We start from the raw sequence: 24,523 nt of genomic DNA, 5'->3' as shown, positions 1-24,523 counted from the left end.
TCGATTTAGGTCTCCAAGTAGCACAATCCAAAGACGAGATGTTGTACTTAGATTTCAATACTTTCTACCATAAGCTGTCCTCATTCTGAAGAAGGCGCCATGCAAGCTTAGCTAAAAAAGCTTCATTCATTGACTCAAGCTTTCGGAATCCGAGACCCCCACATTCTTTCCTCGTAGGCTGGAAATCAATATCTTTATCCTTGGCTGGCAGGCAAGTCCTAGCGCAATCTGCCCTCTCGACTATAGCCTACTACACGATGCAAACTACTCTTCTTCCCAAAGGTGTAATTGCATCATTAGAAAAACTGATTCGGAACTTCTTGTGGGGTAGCACGACGAACCAAAGGAAGTGCCACCTAGTGAGTTGGGACACAATCTGTATATATATGTTGATGATGGGGCACTGTTCACCTTTTTAATCATGCCTATCTTCTAGACTTTCTTCTTGCTTGCCTTGTGACTAACAAATAAGCTCTCAAACTAGTAGTAATTGTGCAATTAGATCCCTTAATTAATAAACAAAAAAAAACTCATATTATTTCGGTGAATTTCTTTTAAAAAATGCAATTATTATTATTATTATTATTATTATTATTATTATGATTATTATTAGTACTACTACTAGCTAGTACAAAAATATACGATTTTTTTAAAACAAAATATAGGATTTAATATAATGTCAAATCACTATTATTAAAGATACCTGGCTTGTCTAGTCAATATGTTACTTGATGGTACGTAACATGATACAAGTAATAAATGGAATTTTTTTTTTTTTTTTGGTTTTGTACAAGTTCAAGAGCACTATAATTTTTTTTTTTTAGTTCAAATGTCTAATATACTATTGCTATTAATTTGAAGACTTATTCAACTCTTTTTAAAATAATGTTTTAATTTTTTATTTTTATTTTTTGGTGAAGAGGGAAACATGTCGTGCACTACCGGAGATTGTCTACTAAATAAATATGTTCATGTATTAAGTATATAAGCCAAACAGAAAAAAAGTATATCACGTTAAAAAAAATTGTTTGATGAACTTATTCCAGATGATTTTTATTTTAATTATGTGGATATGATACGCTGTGACTTGTGATAACCAATTGTTATACAATGGACCAATGTCTACTTTGCATTGTGAATCTTAGTAAAAACAACATTCAGATTATGTTCTTACAGTTAATATATTTTGCACCTATAAATAAATTACATGCACATAATATATATTAATTGCAAACACATAATTTATTAATTGCAGATGCATGCATTATATGTTAATTGTACATATACATAATTTATAAGTCTGCAGTTAATTATATTATATGTCTACAATTTATTTATGGGTCACACTTGTGTGAGACCGTCTCACGGATCCTTATTCGTGAGACGTGTCGGGTCGGGTCAAAGCACCATGCAAATGTCATACTTATATATATGTGCAAATATCATACTTATATGCTCAAATATAACACTAATCAAGAATAGAATTTTTGCTACTTTTAAGAGAAAAAGTAATACATTTTTCATAATAAGTAATGTTGACAAGTGTTCCTTACTTATAAGGGCAAATATAATACTTTTGAGGAAAAATGTAATACTTTTAAATCGAAATGTAAAAGTATTGTATTTTCCTTTAAAAGTATTACATTTACCCTTATAAGTAACAAAAATTTTATTTCTGATTAGTATTAAATTTGAGCATATAAGTATGACATTTGTGCATATAAGTGTTACATTTGCATATTGACCCGACCCGTCTCATGGTGAGACGGTCTCACACATGTTTTTGCCTTTATTTATAGGCACAAAATCTATTAACTGAATATACATAATATGTTAGTTGTTGAAACATAATTTAATACTCCATATCATTTTAAATTAGATTCTACAATGTAAGATACATCCTAGTTCACGTGATAACTAGCGTGGCGCCGTGGCCATAACGCAATGGAATGTTAAGTCAAGCCAACCGTAAAGAAGGAGCCCAAACGTAGTCTTCGTCTTCAGTATTAGAAATCCTTTCCAAACCCCCAACAAGGGGCATTTTGAATTTCTTTGCAGATCTCATCCACACTGTGTGGTCGATATTTTAATAATGTTGTCGGTTTTCTTTCCCTTTTCTAAGTGAAAAAGAAAATCATATACAAAAAACTGAAAAAGAAAGAATTTTTTCCTTTTTCTCATGACTATTATTATAACATATAAGTTGTAGCACCGCATTGTGTGACTAAACTATTGTGTGATGTAAAAATTAAAATAAGTAAATAATTAATGACGGTAAATGAGTTACCAGAGTATATTAGGAAAGAAGTAAAGTAATTGTATTGCTATGTTCATAGTACAATACTTTTTAGAACATTTTCCTACTTGTTACATGGGCTCAATTTTTATATTGCACGATGATAACGACTACAATAATGAAACGGCTACCCTCTATCTTCCGTAACTGCTCTTTGATGAGGCGATATTGGACTCTAAGAATCGTTCCACATCTTCCTATTATACTTCACTCTTGATCGTTACCAACTGACCGTGTTGATTGTTTTGACTACTGCGGGTCAGTCCAAATGTGCTTCGAGCCAGATCTAGTGCTTTATCCAATTATCCTGTCAATTAATAGAATTTTATATATGAAAGTTAATTAATATAAAATAGAATTAGTTATTTTTCAATATAATTAAAATGAGTATTTTTAAATTTGTCATAAAAATTAATAGTAAAGATGTGTACAATACTACTGTATATAGCTATGAGGGAAAATAAAATCATGTCTTAATTTTATATTATAATCAACGAAGTCATTTTAATGTGTTTTTCATGATCATTGATTATTCAAGAAAAGTTTAAAATAATATGTCTATATAAGTTTATAATGAGCCTATTAATCTTGTTGAAAAGTAATTAAAGTAATGCATTGAAGCTGTAGTGGATAAATTCATATATTTTCCATGTTATATTATTGAGACCTTAATTTTAGTATATAGGAAGTTTTTACTTTTGCAAATTCTCATTGATATTCTGAAATAATAATTTTTTTTCTGTAAAATTTATTAGATAATCAATTTATGGATTTAAATCTCTAAAGTGGATTGTTTTCAAAAAAAATCTCTAAAGTGGAGGTAAATTTTGTCTAAGATATTTTTTTGAAAGTAAAGCAAACTATTTATAGATGGTAAAATCAGGAGAAAAAAAATGAAATTTTAACAAGAAAATAAAATACAATTTATTCGACCTTTTTCAGCTTGACTTATTTGAAACTGGGAAGCTAGTCCATTTCTCAAAAAATTATTATTATTATTATTATTATTATTATTATTATATATATATATATATATAACGAGCTCTAAAGCAGCTCTCTAACTTCTCGGAATTCAAGCAAGCAGTGAGTGACCTTCACTCTTCGTCAGATCATCCGAGAGGGAATTTCAAAAAGTCCACGTAACTGAATATATAAAAGAAATAGAGGTATGTGATAATACAAATTGCCACGTTTAATTTTGGTCATGTTTGATAATATAGTTAACTTATTAGTTAATTTTAACTTGTTTAACCATTATTAGTTGTTTGATTTGGTTAAACGTTTGATTTGGTTAAACAACCAGTTTGATTAATTAGTTTATTATAACAGTATATTGATCCAAAACGCTAAAGTTCAAAAAGAAGCTTAAAGTAGCTTTTTCAATAAATTTTTTGTGAAAGTTATTTTGCATGTAATTAGCTATTAGCTAACACCTAATTTACCAGACATCTTTCAACAATCAGCTAATGCTATCAACTAGTCAAACTCACTAATCCAATAAGCTAACAACGATTTACCAAAATAATTTTGTATTGAGAAAAATATATGTTACTATCTACTTAGGTCTATTGCATATCTGTTTTCAAAAAAAAAAAAAAAAAGGTCTATTGCATATCTTTCGGAGGGGAGCGGGAGGGTGTTAATAAATTTATGTTAAACTTTTATTTGTTCGTTATTATATATCTAAAAACATAATAATTCTCAATTAAAGTTATATCCCTAATTTATATCTATGTTTTTAGTGCTAATTATTTTGTACATTGTGTCTTTAGATTTGTACTATACATTTTTTTTAGACAAAAATACTTTTACTGTTATAACCTCTATTATCTTTTACCGTAAACTTTACCATGTACATGCACCCACCATATCTTTTCTTATATTAATATTTGTAGACATTATATATTTAAATCTTTTTTTTTTCATTTAGATTTTAATTAGTAAGAATTTGTTACTTATTTTTTATTTTTTAAAATATAAATATTGGACATATGTTTGTGCGCATCGCGCATGGAAAAGACTACTATATACTATTATAAGAGTTGAAGTGTTGCGCGAATATTTATTGCACAAAACTTTTGTATGTGCTGATTTAATTCATTATATATGTGTGTGTATATCTACTATACTAATAAGAGTCAAAGAGAGTTAGGCCTAAAATGGGTAGAAAAAATGGCGGTCAAATTATTTAATCAAATGGATGGTTTATTCAGATGAATTATTTAATCAAATAGATGGTTAAGATAATTCAGATTAGTATTATTAATAGAGATTACATAATTTAACCTTACTTTGATGATTATCCGTTAAGTTTTCCGTTAAATATTCTCTTCTCCGTTAATATTGTTAACTTTTAACTTACACATTAATTTTCAAAAAAAAACTTAACCATTAATTTCTATAAGAAAGGTCTTAGGTTCGAACCTCATCTCAATCAAATTTGACATAATTAAGTTTCACACTCTATTTTACTCTTATTAAATAAATTAGTAGTTACAACAAAAAATGACACATATGTATTTCTTTAATTGAGAATTATGTGTCTACAATACCTTTATTTGAAAAAATTATTCATTATCAAAAAATTAAATTAAATAAGAGAAATAATTTCATTAGTTATATTGTCTTTATTTTCTCTCATGCAAAGATTCTTTACATTCAAATTTATCAATTGATATTCATTACATTGTCCATTATCTTATTTTTACAATATCTTGTAATTAAATATCAAAGTTATAATACAAAATAATGTTATATATTTATTTACCAAGTATTTTATTAATACTATGAAAAAAATTAAAATAATTTGAGGCTAATTATATTAACTACTTGGGGATTGGTTGACAAAGAGAGTACTCAAATAATAACCCAACAAATTGAAGCGGAATCACTCTATTTTACTCTGATTGAATTAAATAAATTAGTAGTTACACCAAAAAATGATACATATGTATTTCTTTAATACCATGAAAAAAAATAAAAAAAGAATAGTTTGAAACCAATCATATTAACTACTTGGGGGATTTGTTGACAATGAAAGTATTCAAATAACTATTACCCAGCAAATTGAAGCGAGAAACTACCTTTTAATATCTTTGGAATACATAATATTTTAAATTTTCAAATTTTTATTAATTTATATAATCTTTTTTCTTAAACTAGGGATTTCTTTATCCACAATAACTCATTCAACAATAATGGTTGAACCAAATGAACCCCAAGCAGAACACCTAAAGGAAAGTCCATAGCTCATATATCATAATCTCATTGCATGACGTTGTCATCTATGTTACCAACAATATCCGAATTGCAAATAACACACTACCAACAAAAAGGAAGAGAACAATAGTAAAGATGAAGACAATGACAATGTTACTCAAAAGAGAATTAAGAACACTTAGAAAAATTCAAATTAAAAGTAGTATTTATTTAGACTATCATTTTTAGACCAAATATTTAAAATATCGATTTTACAAGGTTGCAAACATTTATTTTAGTAATAATTATAATGAATTTTCTATATTATCTTGGATTCATATATATACTTTGAGTTAGATATTTAAATAAAAAAATTTGACATTCAATTACTCATGTATAAACTTCTCCTATATAATCTTGCATTGATATACTTTCAAATATTTATTTAAATATAAACATTGGGCATTAACCTATTCGCGCAATGCGCGTATAAAACTATATATATATATATATAGTTGAGTTCAAGTGTGGCCTGCTCCTTAGGTGTGGCTGTATGGCCTTTTTTCAGCCATTAGATTACAAGTCATCAAATCAACGCGCAATATATATATGTTACAAAACACATAATTCTACATACTAAAATGCACCAGAGGACTGATAAAACACACAATTCCACACTATAACCAAATGCACATATTCACTTAAAATTCATCAATATACGTAATAAAACGCTTCATTCTACGTATTAAAATGCACCATAACGTGCTTCATGTCAGATTACAAACATACATTATTTACACATATTAGAAAACATGTGCTAAAATATGCACCATTCTACGTATTAAAATGCACCACAACGTGTGTTAAAATGCACAATTCCACTTATTGAAAATCTTCGACCCAAATTATAAACATGCATTATTACACTTATTAGAAAACATGTGTTAAAATACACATCATTCTATGTATTAAAATGCACCAGAGGACGAATTAAAACACACCATTTCACAACACAGTTACACACCATTCTACTTATGAAAATGCACCAGTGGATGGATTAAAACACAACATTCCACAACACAGTTAATGTACGAACATACATAATAAAATGCACCACAACATGTATAAAACGCACCACACGATGTACTAAAATGCACCATTTCAATATAGATACTAAAATTACCAACAAGGAAGCCGACCTCTCCTCGGCCTAGGGCCGCACAAGGCTAGCCTCGGTCGGGGTCTTGTGCGCTCCGCGTGCATGCCAAGGCTTTGGTTATGGACATGGTGTTCTCTTGGGGGCGGTTAGTGATCGGAGTAACTTTAATATTTTCTGACCTACCATCGTCAATGTAACTCCCGTAGCACCCACCTCACCTCGAGGAAGTCGCAAGTGTAGGCATGCACGCGAGAGAGAACCTTTAAGATATACGATGAAGTTTATTCTAAAGGGCAATACATACTAGTGTAAACTTACATCACTTTTCTTGTGGGACAAAGACTTCTAAGCCTTCGATTCCCAACTTCATTTTTCAACTCAAATGTATCACTTTGTAATTCAACTTCTCATATTTTGAACGTAAAATATATTGATTTGTTTGTCTCACTATAAAGAACTCAAATCTTTTGAAAATAACTCAAATCTACTTTGACCTAACCTAAATCGAGAGTGGATTCACATATATTTGTACCACGAAATAACCACTTAAAATTTTCATTGTTGCTAAAATTTCTTAACAAAGTTCACAGTTTTATGGCTTTGAACTAGTTCTAGTATAGTGTTTAAAAAAAATATTCTTATTCCTAATTTTTTGTAACTTTTTTTTTGGTGTGTTGAACAGGCTGAGAATCAAAATATACCAACTTGAAAACATGAAGAAAACATTTCTTTTTGTTCCTTTGATACTTGTGACAACTCTGGTTTTACTAGATGTTTCTAATGGTGTCACAAGACCTCAAACCATCCGAGTGCTTTGTGGACCCCATCTAGATCATAACACCACAACGTTCTCCCTTAATTTTATTGCACTAATGGAAAACCTAATGGGTCAAATGCGCACTCAAGGCTGGGGTTTTGCAAAGATCGGCGAAGGACCTGATACCAACTTCGGACTAGCACAATGCTATGGGGGCTATGTTTCATTACTTGACCGTGTGCTGTGTTACAACGAAGCACATGCTGTGCTGCCCAATTGCTACCCTTCTTATGCTGGCAGAATTTATCTTGACAGTTGCTTTGTTCGGATTGATAATTACAGCTTCTTTGGAGAGAATCTAGGGCCAGAGGACACACATGTTTGTGGGAATGGAACCAGGAAGGATGTGTTGTTCCAAGCTGCGGCTAAGAGGGCTATGTTGCAGGCAGTTTCAAATGCCCCTAAGAACGTCAATGGCTTCGCAGGTGTTGAACTTCCAATATCTGGGAGACACAACAGTGAGTTCGCATATGTTTTAGCTAATTGTTGGAAGACTGTGAATACTAGTGGTTGCAGAAGATGTTTGGAGAGTGCGTCTAAGTCCATGTTGAAATGCTTGCCTTGGTCTGAGGGTCGTGCCTTATACACTGGCTGCTTCATGAGATACTCTGGTACTAACTTTCTTAATCCTATTCCAACTATTCGAGGCTCATCAAAAGGTAATAATATTCAATGTTGCAGAAGGGGCTAGGTGTTAGTTAGGCAATCAAAGGGCGCGTAGCATCTAGAGCGCTTAGGCGCCGTGTAGCTAGGCAGCCGAGTATATATTCTAAGTATATGCTGGTCTCCACTATTCCACTCATGGTCGTGAGTTGTTAGGTTGTTATAATCTCTCAAACTAGTCAATTATGTATTTAGATAGTTAGTTGAGTACATGGCTAGAGGAATATAGAAGAGGAACAACAAAGTAGGCAAAAGGAAAACCACTCGGTCGAGTTGAGCGTCCACTCGACCGAATTGGACACTGACTTGACTGAGTTAGATGCCCAACTCGGGGCCTAGGGTGCGTAGCTGACTGGCCGACTAAAAGCCGCCTAAGGTTGAAATCACCTCGGTCTAGGAGTGCCTAACACCTAGTCGACAGCTAGGCGGTCACATAGATTGAATTTTACAACACTGATATATCATTACTATGTTTTTATTAAGGCATTGTTGCAAAAATCCTGCTTATGCACCGATTAATCGACACCTAGGCGCTAGGCGGCGGCCGAGCGCCTCTTAGGTGGCCTAGACGCTAACTTGGTCGTGGCGGACTAGGCGGCTGACGATTAGCAATTGTTCCTTTGATTTTTTAAATGTGTTATTTATCTGCTCCGTATCATTTTGAGCAAAAAAAATCTTAAATCTTTCAAATCGGTCACAAACCCATAATAATGTAAACTACTTTAATATTTGATACTTTGTGAGTTGTGACTTTGGGGAATTGTATTTTGATTCTTTAAATCGTTATACAATTTACAATTCTATTTGTATTTTAGGTTAATATTTAATATTTTAGTACTAACTATTCAAGTATTAAATAGTTTATAATTATCAAATTTTAAAAAAAATTTAAAAAAAAATAAAAAAGGGACAACCGAGGAACGCCTTGCAATTTTTGCAACCCTAATTAAGGGTGTGTTTGGTTCATGGGGCTAGATATAAGGAATGGGAATGAAAGTCATACATTGTTTGATTGACAATTTTTCTAAACAAACTTATATTATGCGATTTGATTACCATTATAATTAAAAAAAATTATTACTTAACTTAAATTAGGTATTGTTCCATTAATTCAACCTTATCCCTCGTCATTTTATTGGTAATTTGATTTTTGTTTGGATTAGTGTTTTTAGATTTTTGTTTTGATTTGTTTTTATATTGGTGTTTTGATTTTCATCATATTAGAATCAATTCTCTTGATTTTTTATTTTTATATTTTTAAAACCGTTATTATGATTATATGGTTATATATAACCAAACAAGGATCCCCTAGCTTTAGAATGTGTGAAACCAAATATCATGGAAGATCATCAAGGATTCCCTAGCTGGCTAGCTTTAGAAGCCCGGGTAGGCGCTTGGACCATGGTCCACACCATTAACCTAAAGTTTTTAAATGGTGCATCTTCAGTTGAGAATACACTGTGCACCTTAAGTACACAAACCACACACCTTAAGTACACAAGCCACGCACCTTAAGAACACAAACCACACACCTATGGTTTTAAAATGACGCACCTTAAGTTTTAACAACTCACGCACCTTAAGCATACATATCACGCTACTTAAGAAGGAAAATTGCATACCTTAAGCATACAAATTACGCACCTTAAGAAGGAAAATCGCACACTTTAAGAAGATAATTATGCACCTAAAATCACCGCACACACCCCACCGCACGGGAACTGAATTATATATATATATATATATATATATATATATATATATATATATATAGAGAGAGAGAGAGAGGGTTCCTGAGATCACCTATTTAGGTGAGCTTGTGAGATCAAATCATGTGCATTAATCTAATAAATTTTAATAGTCATGATTGATCAATTCAAGAATCCATGTTTTAATTGACTTAAAATACGAGAAAGGGGTGAAATAGTAAAATAATATAAAATCTTTAAATGAATTTAATTAGATTAAATATCATGTCCATATTTATAGGAGATTTATTTATAGTATGTTAATAAATCTCGCACACGACTTGCCACATACATGCACGCGTTTTTCATTCATAACGCACAGACTAATTAATTATGGTTGCACACGTGTTCTGCGAAATTATGCACACGGTGTCCCTTAAGACGCATAGTGAGCAACACATTAATGCACACATTAATTCACACATTAATACACGCATATGTGTTTGTTCTCCACGTACTTGAAGAAAGGTTTAATAAATTTGATCAAATTATGACTCTTTAACCGATTTGTTTGCAGCAAGTGTAGTACTCATTGTACTGACTACAGTTACTTCCGTGACTCTTTCTATTCTGGGGCTAGTTATTGGTTTTTATATTTGGAAACAGAAAAGGCTAGAGAAGAAAAGGAAAGGTACGAATCACACATTAGCAGTAACTTAATTGCTCAATATATATAATATATGTAGTAGCGTTTGGACTTAATTATACTTTTTGTCTGTTTCAATAATGGGGGTTTTTATGAAGCTTTTTTTTTTTTTCTCAATGACCCAATTTCACTTTTTAATCTCATATTTGTTCTTTGAAGTTTTGTTTAAATTCTTGTTCTCGTACTTAGGCTTAAATGATGCCAAGAATTTAGTGAAAACCCTTCATGATAGTAGTTTGAACTTCAAATATTCCACACTTGAGAAGGCTACTGGATCTTTTGACGATGCCAAGAAGCTAGGGCAAGGTGGTTATGGTATTGTTTACAAGGTTATTACCCACCATCGATAATAACTTCATCATATATTTATAGGAAAATTGTATTTTTGGTTTTTTTAGTTATACCCGTTGTACAAACTTAGTTCAGGAGTTATATGCGTGACCATTTTAATCCTAAGTTATACCTAAAGTGGCGATTTTAGTCTCTTAGATTATTTCTATCACCAATTTGTCACTTAATAAAATGGTTGATTTTGTTCTTCAAAGACTAAAATCGTCACTTCATGCATAACTTAAGGGTTAAAATGGTCACGCATATACTCCAGAGACTATATTTGTACCACGATATAATTGGAGGATCAAAAATGTAATTTTTCCTCTATTTATCGTTCTCTATATTCTTAACCTCATGATTTGATTACACTGATTGATGCAGGGAGTTATGGTAGATGGGAGAGAGATTGCTGTCAAGAGGCTATTCTTTGATTACAAATTTCGAGCAGCAGATTTTTACAATGAAGTTAATATTATTTGTCAAGTACAGCATAAAAATCTAGTCAAATTGTTAGGTTGTAGCTGTTCTGGTCGTGAAAGCCTTCTGGTATATGAATTCATGCCAAATCAAAGTCTTGATAGATACATTTTCGGTGAGTTAAATACATGGAGTATACAATTATACTAATCGGTGCCACAATAATTTTCAATGTTAATAATATTTTGTCACATATCACAGATCCAAACAAAGGCAAATGCTTACATTGGAAGAGGAGGTTAAACATAATTATAGGGATAACAGAAGGTTTGGTATACCTCAATGAAAACTCAAACGCACGTATTATTCATAGAGATATCAAGGCTAGTAATATTTTGCTGGATGATAGGTTCCGTGCTAAAATTGCTGACTTTGGGTTAGCGAGATCATTCCAAGAAGATAAAAGTCATATAAGCACCGCTATTGCAAGAACATTGTTAGTAACCACTACTATTTCAAATGACTTTACTTTTTAGGTCACGAAGGAAACTCGTAGTCACTATCCGAGGATGTGTACTGGGTAAATCCCACCTTATCGTCCTAGCTGACAGAGGACCATAAGGAGGTAAACCAGCCTAGGTTGGGTATAGCTGACTGGCTTAAACCAAGAAATTAAAGCCAATAGGTCACTCCCGTTGGGAGTTGAACTTGTAATCCTGTAGTTACCAAGTCAAGTAGTCTAACCAACTTGGCTGTGATTGTTTCCAAATGACTTTATTTGATGTTCAATCTAATTGCTGACTTCTTCAATGTTGCAGGGGATATATGGCTCCAGAGTATTTTGTCTATGGAAAACTAACTGAAAAAGTAGATGTTTACAGCTTTGGAGTATTATTGTTGGAAATTGTAATGGGAGTGCAGAACAACAAGAGTACAAACACAGAATGCTGGGCTAGTGTGATGAGTATTGTATGTTTTAACATTTTCCGATCTTGATTACTTTTTGAAGTTTATGATGAAATTGATTTATGATTATGGTGTCTTAATTAACATTTCAATATAATGAACAGGCATGGAGACATTTTCAAGAGGGAACAGTTGAAGAGCTATTTGACCTGAACTTAATGCTTCATAACTGCCACGATGAGAATGTGAAAATAGAGATTCTAAGAGTGGTTCATATCGGGCTATTATGCACCCAAGAGGTGCCATTTCATAGGCCGTCCATGTCTATGGTGTTACAAATGCTGTTGAAGAAAGAAGAGTTACCACATCCTAGTAGTCCTCCTTTTGATGAGAAAACCTTGGAACTAAACCATCTCCAAGAAGGAAATTTTGCTTCAAATGCCACCATATCTCATAGTTCATTGCACCCCAGGTGATACCTGGCAAAGGTGACTATGAGAATAGGGAAGAAATGATCATGATCATGCAAAAAAAAAAAAAAAAAAAAAAAACCTCCAACGCAATTTGAGGATTATGTGATGCATTGAATTGTTATTTTCATTATAAATTATTTGCTTTTCTTGTTATGTTAAAAGTACACTTGCATGCGATCCTAAAAATTAGTATTCTCATGACCAGACTGCAATATTTATATCTATATGAGATATACGATCTCAGGGCAATGAATATAATATTTCTTCTCAATTATTTTTACTCTACTCTCTTCTATCTTAAATTCTTGGAGTTTACCTTTGCTTAAAAATGACCTCTTGATTCAACTTTCAAGTTGTATCACTGGTGCTGTGGTTGAGAGAACCCCTTACCTACAAAAAGCATTCAAAAAACTGAACAAATCAGATTCCTAATTCACAAGCAAGTCACAGTTTTAACATGTCAGACAAAGCAGACACCCACTTAGATTTTCAAACTCTATAGAAAATGCTTGAAAATTAAACCTCCAAACCCAGCTTAGTGAGCAAATGGTCACCTATGAAGCCAGGTTAATTACAAGGGCAAATAGGAGAACAAATTAATTCTTTGGCTGCCACCATGGAGGCACGGTTGCAAGTGGTAGCTGGAAATGGCTCCCCTCTTGCCCTGAATGTTAGCAAAACATACTGATGCCATATTTCAATCACCTATAACCTAAATGTTACCTGTAACAACAAGTCAAATTAGACTTATTTGCACTTTTTTTTAAGTTTAAGTATTTAATTGGAGCTTTTTCTAGTTCGAGAGTTTAATTGAAATTTCATAAATAGTTCTAACGGCTTATTTGACCGTTATCCCTTATAAATTTATGCAAATATATATAATGGATTGATTTTTCGGTTTGATTCTGTTTTTAATTGAACCAAATCAAAACCATTTAATTTATAAAATATAAAACCATTCAATTTTTAATAATAAACCAAATCTTAACTATTCTGGTTTGACTTGGTTTGATTCGGATAACCCGAACCAAAATGTCCACACATATGTGAAAGGTCTGTAAACCAAGTGGGTCAGTGTTGGTCAAAACTGCTACTTTTCTAATAATTAATTTGAAGGTTTGGGTTAGAATGTAACTCAGAACCTCTTCTTTTTTCATTTGTAATTTTTGAATATTACTTAATGGATCTCTCTTATATCTTTAAAAAAAAAATTAATTACAATGTTAACCTCAACTGTACTGCGTTGGCATTATTCATTTGTCAATGCCGTGTTATTCTTATTCATAAATGCCTATCAGAATTTCCTTAGAAACAGAAATATTGTGACCGTAATCTCAAAATCAGTCCCATTGTTTTCGATTTATAGCCAACCATCTTGGAATACAATGCAATGAGGCCTATAATGTCCATAAACTCCACGCTATGCCTACTCAGCAAGAAAACGACTTAATTTTTATTTATAATAAAATCACTGTACAATATTTATATTGGTCCTGAGCAAGTAAAATTTTTTAAACTTTGAGCATTTGTAAAATTGCGAGTTTCACAGCATAAGTCTTTGATTTGACAAGTTTTTTGTGTAGTTTGTTTTGATATGGTTCGTATATCATTACCTTCTATAATTAGTATACTTTTAGTAGGTTATAATTATTATATGTATTGAAAAATTACTATAAATAGGTCCATTGTATATGAAGATGAAGAACCAGATAAATATATTGTTATTCTAGTCTTTTAATTATTCTTCTTGGAGCATTCACACACTCGAAGTGCGAAATTGAAGTTTGCCGTGACTCGAATACGGTTAGGAGCCAGAAGCCTGATCGAAAGGTTTCCTATCTGTTACGGTCCTATCTAATACATAACTCAAATATGGTTAGGAGCCAAAAGCCTTCTCAAAAGGTTTCCGATTTGTTACGGTCCTATCTAATACGTAACATATACCCCACTTAATTGTTACTCCGTCTCTTTCTACTTCTCCAAGTAGAGAGTGATGGTTGATCATACAAAGATTGCTGAATCTCCAACTTTGGTGTAGACTCGGCTTGAGATCTTCTTAACGAATGCCATAGTCTGTTGCTTGATTTTGAATATTAAGCACTTGAGATTTCTCTCTTATTGGTAGTGGGTTTGAATGTTGATTTGCTTTTTCTCAGCAATTTTCAATTTTCCAGCTAACCTTCTTAAACTTCGGATGAATGTATTTATAGACCCATTTGAATATGCCTGTTGGAGGGAACAATTAAAATGTCTATTACTCATTGATTATTGACTAGTGGTACGGAGGTTAGGCTGCTTATGTTAGATTTCCACCCGTTATTGTCTCCAGTTTTTTTTGCATGCTCCTTACTTTCTGGACACTACACAAAGTGTCTGAGCTTATTTTGAAAATCTTCCTTGGGATGTCTACTCATACTCATTTTCCTTGGTAACATTCTTTTTGCAACTTTTTATTTTAAGGTTGAGAACTGTTCGTATAGAGAATGTCCAAACAATTAATTCAAAAAGTAACTAGTGAGTTCTGGTAATTAACCTTTCAAATCAAACCTCAACAACCTTAGCTTTAAGATTCAGCTTCTTGTAGAGTTAATCCTTTACAACTCTAGAATGTTGCATACCAATGCTTTCTTAAAGTTGCAACCAATGCCTTTAGCCTTGACAGATCTTTATTTGTGCTATTTTATTATGCATATTTTGGTGCATGAATAAACCAACTATTTGCCTTAAATGTAGATATTATATGTCTAAATCCTCATATTCTCAATTTATTCAATGTGGTACAATTTCTCTTTTTCAAGTAAGAAAAATCGACTTTGCATGTGTTTTGGAGCTCAATTGGATGTTCTAAAGTCATCTTAGCACAAAGGCATGTTTCGGTAGTCATGAGAGATCAAAAAAGTGAAAAAGAGCGAGTTCAAAGAAAAATATGTATATATATATATATATATATATATATGCATTTTGGAGTGAAGATCAAGGCTCACACGGACCACCGTGACCTTTGGAACATCCGAGTTGTGATGAAAACTCATGGCGGAACTCACCGCGTGAGGTAGATTGTGAGTTGTGACTACAAAACCAAAAAGTTCATATTTGTTCACTTTGGTGTGGTTTTGGGGTATAAATATGTCTAGGCCGGCGGTTATTTTCAGATAACTTTTCATTTTTAGCTTCCTCTCTAGGTTTTTGCTGTGAGAAAACCTCTCAAAATATTTCTCCTTTGTAATCTATCCAAAATTTTTGAAGATGTGAAGATCAATTCGATCAGCTTGTAATCAATTCAAATTGTAATTTCTAGATTTCATCATGCATAGTTCTTCATCAAAGCTAAGTCTTTCTTGTTTCTTTTGCATTTGCTTTCTTTCAGTTGTGATTCCAATGTCTCTCATTTCAATTGATGTTTTCATTTACATTCCAAACATGAATATATAGATTCAATTAGGGATTTGGATTAAGCTCTTTTGTTATGGATGCTATGTCACTTGAATTGCAATTCTAGATAGTGTAATGAATCAATGATGGTTGTAGTTGTGAGTTGGTGGTTTAAATGGAATCTTGCTTAATTAGGGCTAATTATGCAAGAGGTACATGGATAAGGTGTTGTCCCTATGAGAGTAGAGCAACACCATAGTCACACCTCTCACTAATCTAACTCTTCCTTGAAAAAGGGAGTTGGAAGGAGATGTATCTCGTATGCTTGATTGATTGCTTCAATTGGTCTAAGTTTTCATGAGAATGGAACAACAAACTAATTGACACTACAAAAAATGCGAAAGTAGTGATGGACCATTTCCGTCGCTAAATAGGTGAAATCCGTCGCTAAATTCTTTTGCGACGGATTTCGTCCGTCGCTAAAATGAGCGTCGCTAGAATTCAACGATGCAATTTATTTCCATCGCTAAATTTAGCGATGGAAAATTCCGTCGCTAAATAAAAATTAACAATTCGTCGCTATATTTCTCCCGGTGACGATTTTAACGCCGAAATTTGTGAGGGAATTATCGCGGAACTTTCCGTCGCTAAGTCTAGTGACGGAATATACGTCGCTAAACCCACAAAATATCTGTCGCTAGACTCCTACCACGACGATCTAGTGACAAACTTTGCAAGGGAATAGCGACAGATTATACCGTCACTAAGTAAGCGTCAGATATTTCCGTCGCTATCGTCCGTCGCTACATATAGCGACGGAAATTGTCGATGCTAATTTTTTTTTATTATTTGAATTTGATGCAATTTAGCTACAGTTTAGTGACGGAAATACCCGTCGCTAAATTTAACTACGAATTTTTCCGTCGCTATTTCGTTGTCATTCTTTATTTTATTAAATATAGATACTTAGCTACAGATTTACTACAATATTTATCCGTCGCCAAATTTTAAAAAATTAAAAATAAATCTACCCGCTAATTAATATCACATACCTGCATTAAACTTATAGTATAATACTTCAATAATATAATTGTAAATATATTATATTAAAGCATTCATACTCAATAACGATAACAAAAGTAAAGCGCTGTTTAATTTTAAATCGTTAGAAACAATACCAAATATATTAATAAACATAATCTAATTATCTCCTAAGTCTTCATCATTTGAATTAACAGAATGTTCAGCTTGAGTAGTTAGAGGTGGTGGCATAGAAGTGGATAGCATCCCATTGCGGTGCAACTCATCCATCAAATTTGTAATCTAAACTTGCATTTGAGCCTGCATTTGATTTCTTTCAGCTTGTAGTTTAGCCTACATCTGAGCCTCTAGTTTAGACTCTCATGAGAGCCTAATGTCCACAATAGCGACATTGTCCCCACCCACACTTAGACCTTGCTTGCCTTCAAGCAAGACAAAACAAAGAATAACAAATATAATTGTCAAGTACACTCAAAGCAATCATACTCTTCAAATGATTCAATCCACAGCCTCCAAAGGCCTACCAAGCCCAGCCTACTAAAGGGAACGATGTACACGATAGCTTTCCAAACTTTGCCACATTTGGCCCAAAAGACCCATTTAATCAAGTGTGGCGGTGTGACACAAGCCTCTCCACACGTTCTGACTTAGCATGAATTTCTCTTTTTCTTCTTATCATCTCTAGGACACACCGTCGAGTTACCCGCCTTCACATAGAGCTCTATGCGTTTTTGAAGTTCATGCAATGATTGCCCAAGTCAATTGACTCTTTTTGCATCCTCTCATGCTTTTTTCAAAGGGAGTAGGGAATCACACAACTCACCATAAGAAAATCTCACATTTTTCCTTGTGCCACATCGAGAAAGTTCATTCCAGGCCTTACCACCTTAAATTTCACAAACCATCTCGTGTGCACTCCCATTTCGAAAGATCATTGGCCAAGGTCTATAAAAGTAGTGGATTGAACCTCAAACAAGCATGCAAGAAATGTAAACCTATTTGGGCCCAATGCAATCCTCACAATGGTGTAAGAGGCAATTTCCAAAAATTTTCAAACAATTGAGCTTATAAGACCCACTTCACAACAAATGCAAGGTAGAATGAACAACAACACACAATTGAATTCAAATGCACAACCTATTTACACAATCCTTACAAGAGTATGAATACCAAGAAAAACACAAGGTGCACCCACAAATCTCCCCACACTTAAAAGCTTACATCATCCTCGATGTAAAAACACAACTTAAAACACAAGAGAAGGGAAATTGAAATCAAAGCACATAAAGGGAAGGGTACGTAAGACACAGATTTAATTTAACAAGAGCTTCACATAAGCACATTAAAGCTATCGTTCCTAATCATAATAATAACACATTTGAAAGCATCAAAGACATCATAGAAATATTCTCTCAAAATTGTGTGCACCAGGCAGTTTTGAACATTCAAGTTTGTGCCAACTTTCTCTCTAAAAAAAAATCTCTATGGAAATAAGAAATGAAAAGTAAAGAAAGAAACATAAATGTGAAAGGTAAAAATAAATTACAAAGAATAAAAAAATCACAACTAATAAAGAATGATCTAGCCAACATGGGAGGAAAAAGACCCCCTTCTCTCGTTGCACTTTCTTCTCAAGGTATGTTCTCAAGTGTCGGGCATTGAGAAACTCTCTTAAACTAAATGCTTGCATATTCTTTTCAAAGATTTGACATTGATCTACTCCAAAGAATATGCTACCAAATTCCATCTTATTCTTTTCCTCCTCCAATTCTTCTTTTATTTTCTCTTCAAAATTCTCATCTATGGTCTTTTCTTCACCTCCCTCTTCTTCACTCTTTTTATCATCTTCAATGATTTGATAGGAGAAAAATAAAGGAAATGAAAATAAAATTGTAATGAATGATCAAGCAATGATTAACAATCAATAGTAAAACCAAGGGTTTGAACTAGGTCATCTAAGTGTAGATGATATAATGTATCATTAGTTAAAGTTCATGCAATGCATTGACAAGGGAACTAGGGAGATGCTATTAAGTGTCAACGCCACTCTCGTGGACGTTGGACTCTCAATTAGCTTCAAGCTTCACACTCATGGTGACTCAAGACCATTGAAACATTTTATCAAGCATGTGGTGTTCGCATCTCCTTCCAACACCCTTTTCTCAAAGGTGAGTTGGATTAGTGAGAAGTGTGACTATGGTATTGCTCTATTCTCATAGTGACAACACCTTGTCCATGTATCTCTTGCATAATTTGGCCACAACCATACAAGACTCAATACAAACCACCAAGCTCACAACTAGATTCATCATCAAGTTATTACACTAGCTCATAGTTCAATTTAATCACATATCATCAACCACAAAAGATGACTTAATTCAATCCCTAATTGAATATAGTTATTCATCTTTGGAATGTAAATGAAAGCATTAATTGAAACAAGAGACATTGAAATCACAATTAGAAGGAAGAAAATGCAAAAGAAACAAGAAAGACTTAGCTTGGATTAAAAACTAGAGCTTCAAATTGCAAGATGAAATCTGGAAATGTTCTTCAAATCTTCTTCAAATTTGTATTGATTACACAAATAAAATTCTTGGAGAGGTTTTCTCCCCAAGAAAACCATGGAGAGAGAGTGGATAATCAAAAGTTTCATAAAAAAATCGCCTAGGCCGGGTTATTTATACCCCTCAAATCGCGCTAAAAATACAATTTGAAAAGGATTATGGACCCGTGGTCACGATGGGACTCAGCACTAAAAATACAATTTGAAAAAGATTCTAGGTCCGTGGTTATGATGGGACTCAAGGTGTGAGTTCCATCGTGAATTTTTAGCACAGTTTGCAAGTTTTAGAGGTCACAGTGACACTCAAGCCGTGACCTCGACCGTGACCTCCCACTCAACGCAGCAATTATGGTTTCTAGGTCATTTTTTACCTTGTAGATATTAGAACTAGACTTTGTTGTCTTCATAGAAATTGTAGCCCTTTGAAATACCTTTCCAATTCCATTAGAATCACTTAATTTGGACATTTCTATTATGAGATATGCTCAAAATACTGAGACATCACTTGGAAAAGAAAGTGCAGAGCAAAATGGAGTCGCGCTGGCATTCACGGCGTGAGTGTCAACGTGAGCCATGTTCTTCAATCCAAAATGCATATATCTTCATCTCTTTTGTTCTTTTGGGTTCCCGGGCCATGCCATGATACTTCTAACTCACTTTTTGGCACTCTTTTGACCTCAGATGACTCCCGGAACACGCATTTGTGCCAAGATAACTTCAAAGCACATCCAGTTGAGCACTAATTTACATGATGTTACATCCAATGCCCCCAAATACCTTAATGACACAAAGGAAATAAACAAACACATACTTAGCTTCACATTAACATGAAATCATATGAGTTTGATATCAATTGTGCACATAAAAATACTAAGAATTAGCACTTATCAGGCACCTAGTAGTGTCTCTCTTGTCCCCTTATTGAAACATTACATGGTCTTAATCCTAGGAACACTATAACATCTATGCAAAGGTAGCGTGGTCCAAGTCCTACCTTCTTTTTCCATTTGTTGTCAATTTGATTGTTCATTTTGTTGATTTTCCTTTACTCATGTGAATCATGTTCCTCTCTTTAAGGTTGTTTCAAAACACTGTATGCTCTTGTGCTTAAACACTCACTATTCAACTCCACTTTGGTTTACTCCTTTAGGGTGACATCCCTTTATTCTCTCGCCACTTTTTACACAATTTTCAAATGGCATTGTTGTCGGGGAGTGGCTTCGATATTGAATTGTTGTATTTTGGTTAACATGAGCAAATACATAAATTAGGGGGTCTAGTTCACCCATTTTACTTTTGTGTTTGCACTTTATCTTGTGTTTGTCACTTTTTGTTTATTTACACCTATTTTGTGTTTTTTTTTTTGTTGTCTTGTTGGTTGTTTTGTCCTACTTGAAATTACCACTACACTACTAGCTCACCTGCAACTACTATACACTTCTAATTGCAACACACTCTCTTGTCTTTGTTGTTGTAGGTTGATTCATGATGTATTATTCTATGTCAAAATTTCAACAAGAGGATCAATATGAGGACCAAGCTAAGGAGGGTACTTCAAGGAATATCAACTAAGAAAGCCACCAAGCCAGCAAATCGGGCTCAATATGAGGATCAAGAAATGGCATATAGCAATATGACCAAGGAGGAGCCAATACCGTTATGAAGAGACCAACCATAGGCACCCATTAAAGAGAAGATGACTATCAAGGTCCTCACTACAATGAATACCCAAGGAAAGCCCCACCACCGCAAAGAAGATATTCCTATGATGACCCATCGGAGACCAACAAAGAGTCATATTATGAGCATTCATGGAGAGACCAACCACCAAAGAGATACCTCTATTATGATCATCTAAAGGACTACCAAGCACCTCGATATTACCGAAATGAGAGGCTTATCATGATCAAAAAGACTATTTTTATGAGTACCGGGGAGATTGGAGGAGCAACTCGTACCAACAAGTCTTTAATTTCCACCACCAAGAGGAAGCTACAACTCTCAATCTGGCCTACTACTCCTATCAATATGAAGATGATGAGGACTACCTTTAATTTCTCGAAAAGATACACTAATGGTAAATCCTATAATCCTTACCCATTCCGAGCGTACTCCCCAAAATCTTACCACCGGAATACTAAAAATTCTCTACCCCGTCAAGACTCTACAACCATCCGGAATCCTCACTATTTATCTTACTCTCAACATACACCTCCACCCAAAAAGAAATCCCATATGTTTGACTAATTGCTTCGATTGGTTTATGTTTCCATGAGAATGAAGCTGCAAACTAATTGAGTCCAATATCCACGAGAATGACATTGACACCTAGTAGCGTCTCTCTAGCCCTCTTGTTGAAGCATTACATGGTCTTAATCCTAGGAGCAATATAGCATCTATGCAAAGGTAGCTTGGTCTAAATCCCACATTCTTTTCCATTTGTTTGTTCATTTCGTTGATTTTGCTTTACTCACATGAATCATATCTCTCTCTTTGAGTTAACTTCCAAACACTTCCAAACACTGTATGCTCTTGTGTTTAACCACATACTATTCAATTCCACTGTGATTCACTCCTTGAGGACAACATCCCTTCATTCCCTAACAACTTTTTACACAGCTTGCAAGCCTGCTCATGACTTGAGCCCAATACTTTAGAATATTAATATCATCTTGACACTAGTCTCCGACTCCTTGTGGTGTAAGCAACATCACTATAAAGAAGTAGCTAGATTCAACCCTAGGAATCCATAGACCTCTATCATGGATAAGATGTTTTGGTTAACTCTTTAATTATGAATAATTTGGATAAGTTTAATTAAGAAAGATCCTTCATATAACATTTGAATGTTGAATTTTAAATTGGTCTCATTAGAATAAGTTTTTGTCCGAATTCAATCCATCAATTACAACTAATGCACCAAATTTAGCTAACTACAGCGGTTGACTTAAACATTTACCAACTCAACGTGTCAAGTTGTTACTTGATGCCATCGGAATTTTCTTTTGTTCAAAACCTCACTTTCTAACTAAATGTGCACAAGAAAATCTCATTTTTCTTCATGATGACAGCTGTTTATTGTATGAGTTATTGTCCATAATAATGCTAGAATCCACACAAATAACAAATTATGCCACAAGTGGACCATAATAACGTGGGTGCCCATTCAATTTGATATTTTATTTCATATGATATCTACTGGATAATTATAATTAAAACAATTTAAATATAATGCTTGACTAAGAAGCTAGCTGGTCTTATTTTTTAAATTAATTTTACATATTTTCAAAGAACTGTTCGAATGGGGCCAAGAGTACTGTGGAATTGATGGACTATAATTTACGGAGTAATAATTATTTCTCAAAAATGGATGACTTTGAAAATTCACTACATTTACACCACGCATGTTCTACAATGGTTTACTTTGTAAGGTTAAATTCCTAATCCCAAAGGCCCTTAAGACCCGGCGCACAAGGAACCTTTTCACTTTGAGAGGTTACTCCCACACTGTCGTTCGTGAGACTCGATGCCTGATTTTTCTTTTTAAATTTGTCTATATGACCAACTGAGTTGCTCATGCGGGCTACAATATAATGGTTTACTTGATTAGTCTCCATCGGTATTCTTGTTTCTAGTGTTTCGTTGAATGAAAAGAATTCAAGAAAAAAGTTTTTTTTTAAATAAAATAAAATTGAGGAAAATGAAACTTTTTTCCATTTGATTCATAGAAAATTTGTTGGATAAGAAAATTTTTTCCTTAGTTATGAGGAAAAAATTTTCCCCGTGGTTTTTTGTTTTCCATGAAATTAAATATGGGAACAAAAAATGAACTTATATGATTATTTTGCCCTCGTGATTCATTCTTAGGGGGTGTGTTTGGTTGATAGGCTTAGCTATTAGGAATGGGTATCAAAATTATTGTTATTGTTTGGTTGACAGGTTTTTAGAATACTAATATGAGTTTTGATTACCCCATTAATTGCAAAACATATTCCCTAATAAAATAACGGTTTCATTTCCCTTCCTTCTCATCTTCCTCAACTATTACAGGACGTTTGGTTGGAAGGAAGGAATTAAGTGGGAAAGGAATTGCAATTCCATGGGAAAAGAATAACGTGGGAATAAAGTGGGAGTTTAAATTCCAGTGTTTGGTTGGAAGGAATAAAATTACTAAGAATTTCAATTCCAATGTTTGGTATACATGGGAATTGAAAGGGAATAAGTAGTATAAAGTCTAAAATGCCCATTGTTATTATTATTATTATTAAATGACAAGTACACAAAAATATAACATATTAAATTCAAATACCACTCATATATTGTATCTCTTGAACTAGACATATTGTAAAAAATATTTGAGAATTTTGAGAAAAAAACATACTTGATTAAGGATGACCTAGAATGATTATTGATTGCTCAGGAACGTCTTTCTTGTTGATAGTTGCCGAAGATAATACACGGTATTAGCTAAAAGAGAAGGTCAGACATCAATTTTAAGTTAAAAAAGATATGGTTAATTTTGTCTCAGGAGTATCATTTTTTTATTCCTAAAATCCATAGGATTGCAATTCCTTCCAACCAAACGAAGGAATTTAGTTACCTTCGGAATTAGGTGGAATTAAGTGGGAATGAAATTTAAATTCCCTCCAACCAAACACCATGTTAATAATCATTCCCATTCCACTCTACTAACAAACATGCAAAATAATTTCACCAAAACTCATTACCATTACCAAATATTTGATACCCATTCTGATTCCGATTCCATGTGCGAATCAAACACACCCTATTATCATCATCATTATTAATGTGCAAGGTATATAAGTTTGTATACTCATTATTCTTTACAATTCCAAATCCAATCAAACAAATTCCAAATCCTATCAAA

General features: G+C 33.3%; 1 protein-coding gene and 1 long non-coding RNA gene across 3 annotated transcripts; one reads left to right on the top strand and one right to left on the bottom strand.

Moving 5' to 3' along the window:
* Window positions 1-3,375: 3,375 nt before the first annotated feature.
* LOC116031996 (cysteine-rich receptor-like protein kinase 2) lies at window positions 3,376-12,715 on the top strand. 2 transcript variants are annotated; one of them, XM_031274376.1, is made up of 8 exons: window positions 3,376-3,462; window positions 7,336-8,081; window positions 10,399-10,512; window positions 10,717-10,856; window positions 11,242-11,452; window positions 11,539-11,773; window positions 12,096-12,246; window positions 12,348-12,715. In XM_031274376.1, the coding sequence occupies exons 2-8, from the start codon at window positions 7,367-7,369 to the stop codon at window positions 12,657-12,659; spliced, it is 1,878 nt and encodes a 625-aa protein (XP_031130236.1). In that variant the 5' UTR covers window positions 3,376-3,462; window positions 7,336-7,366; the 3' UTR covers window positions 12,660-12,715. The 2 variants fall into 2 exon arrangements, with proteins under 2 accessions (XP_031130236.1, XP_031130235.1); XM_031274375.1 differs by having other exon boundaries at window positions 7,336-8,129.
* On the bottom strand, window positions 12,497-13,298 carry LOC116031997. The gene is made up of 3 exons (XR_004100700.1): window positions 13,211-13,298; window positions 12,973-13,046; window positions 12,497-12,662 (listed from the first exon to the last, which is right to left on the bottom strand). It is a non-coding gene; the product is annotated as an uncharacterized LOC116031997 (long non-coding RNA).
* Between the last annotated feature and the right edge of the window lie 11,225 nt (window positions 13,299-24,523).

Source organism: Ipomoea triloba, chromosome 10 (assembly GCF_003576645.1).
Source record: "Ipomoea triloba cultivar NCNSP0323 chromosome 10, ASM357664v1".
NCBI classification, from domain to species: domain Eukaryota; kingdom Viridiplantae; phylum Streptophyta; class Magnoliopsida; order Solanales; family Convolvulaceae; genus Ipomoea; species Ipomoea triloba.
The sequence above is the reverse complement of the archived record's forward strand: the minus strand, read 5'-3'. Positions and strand labels throughout refer to the sequence as shown.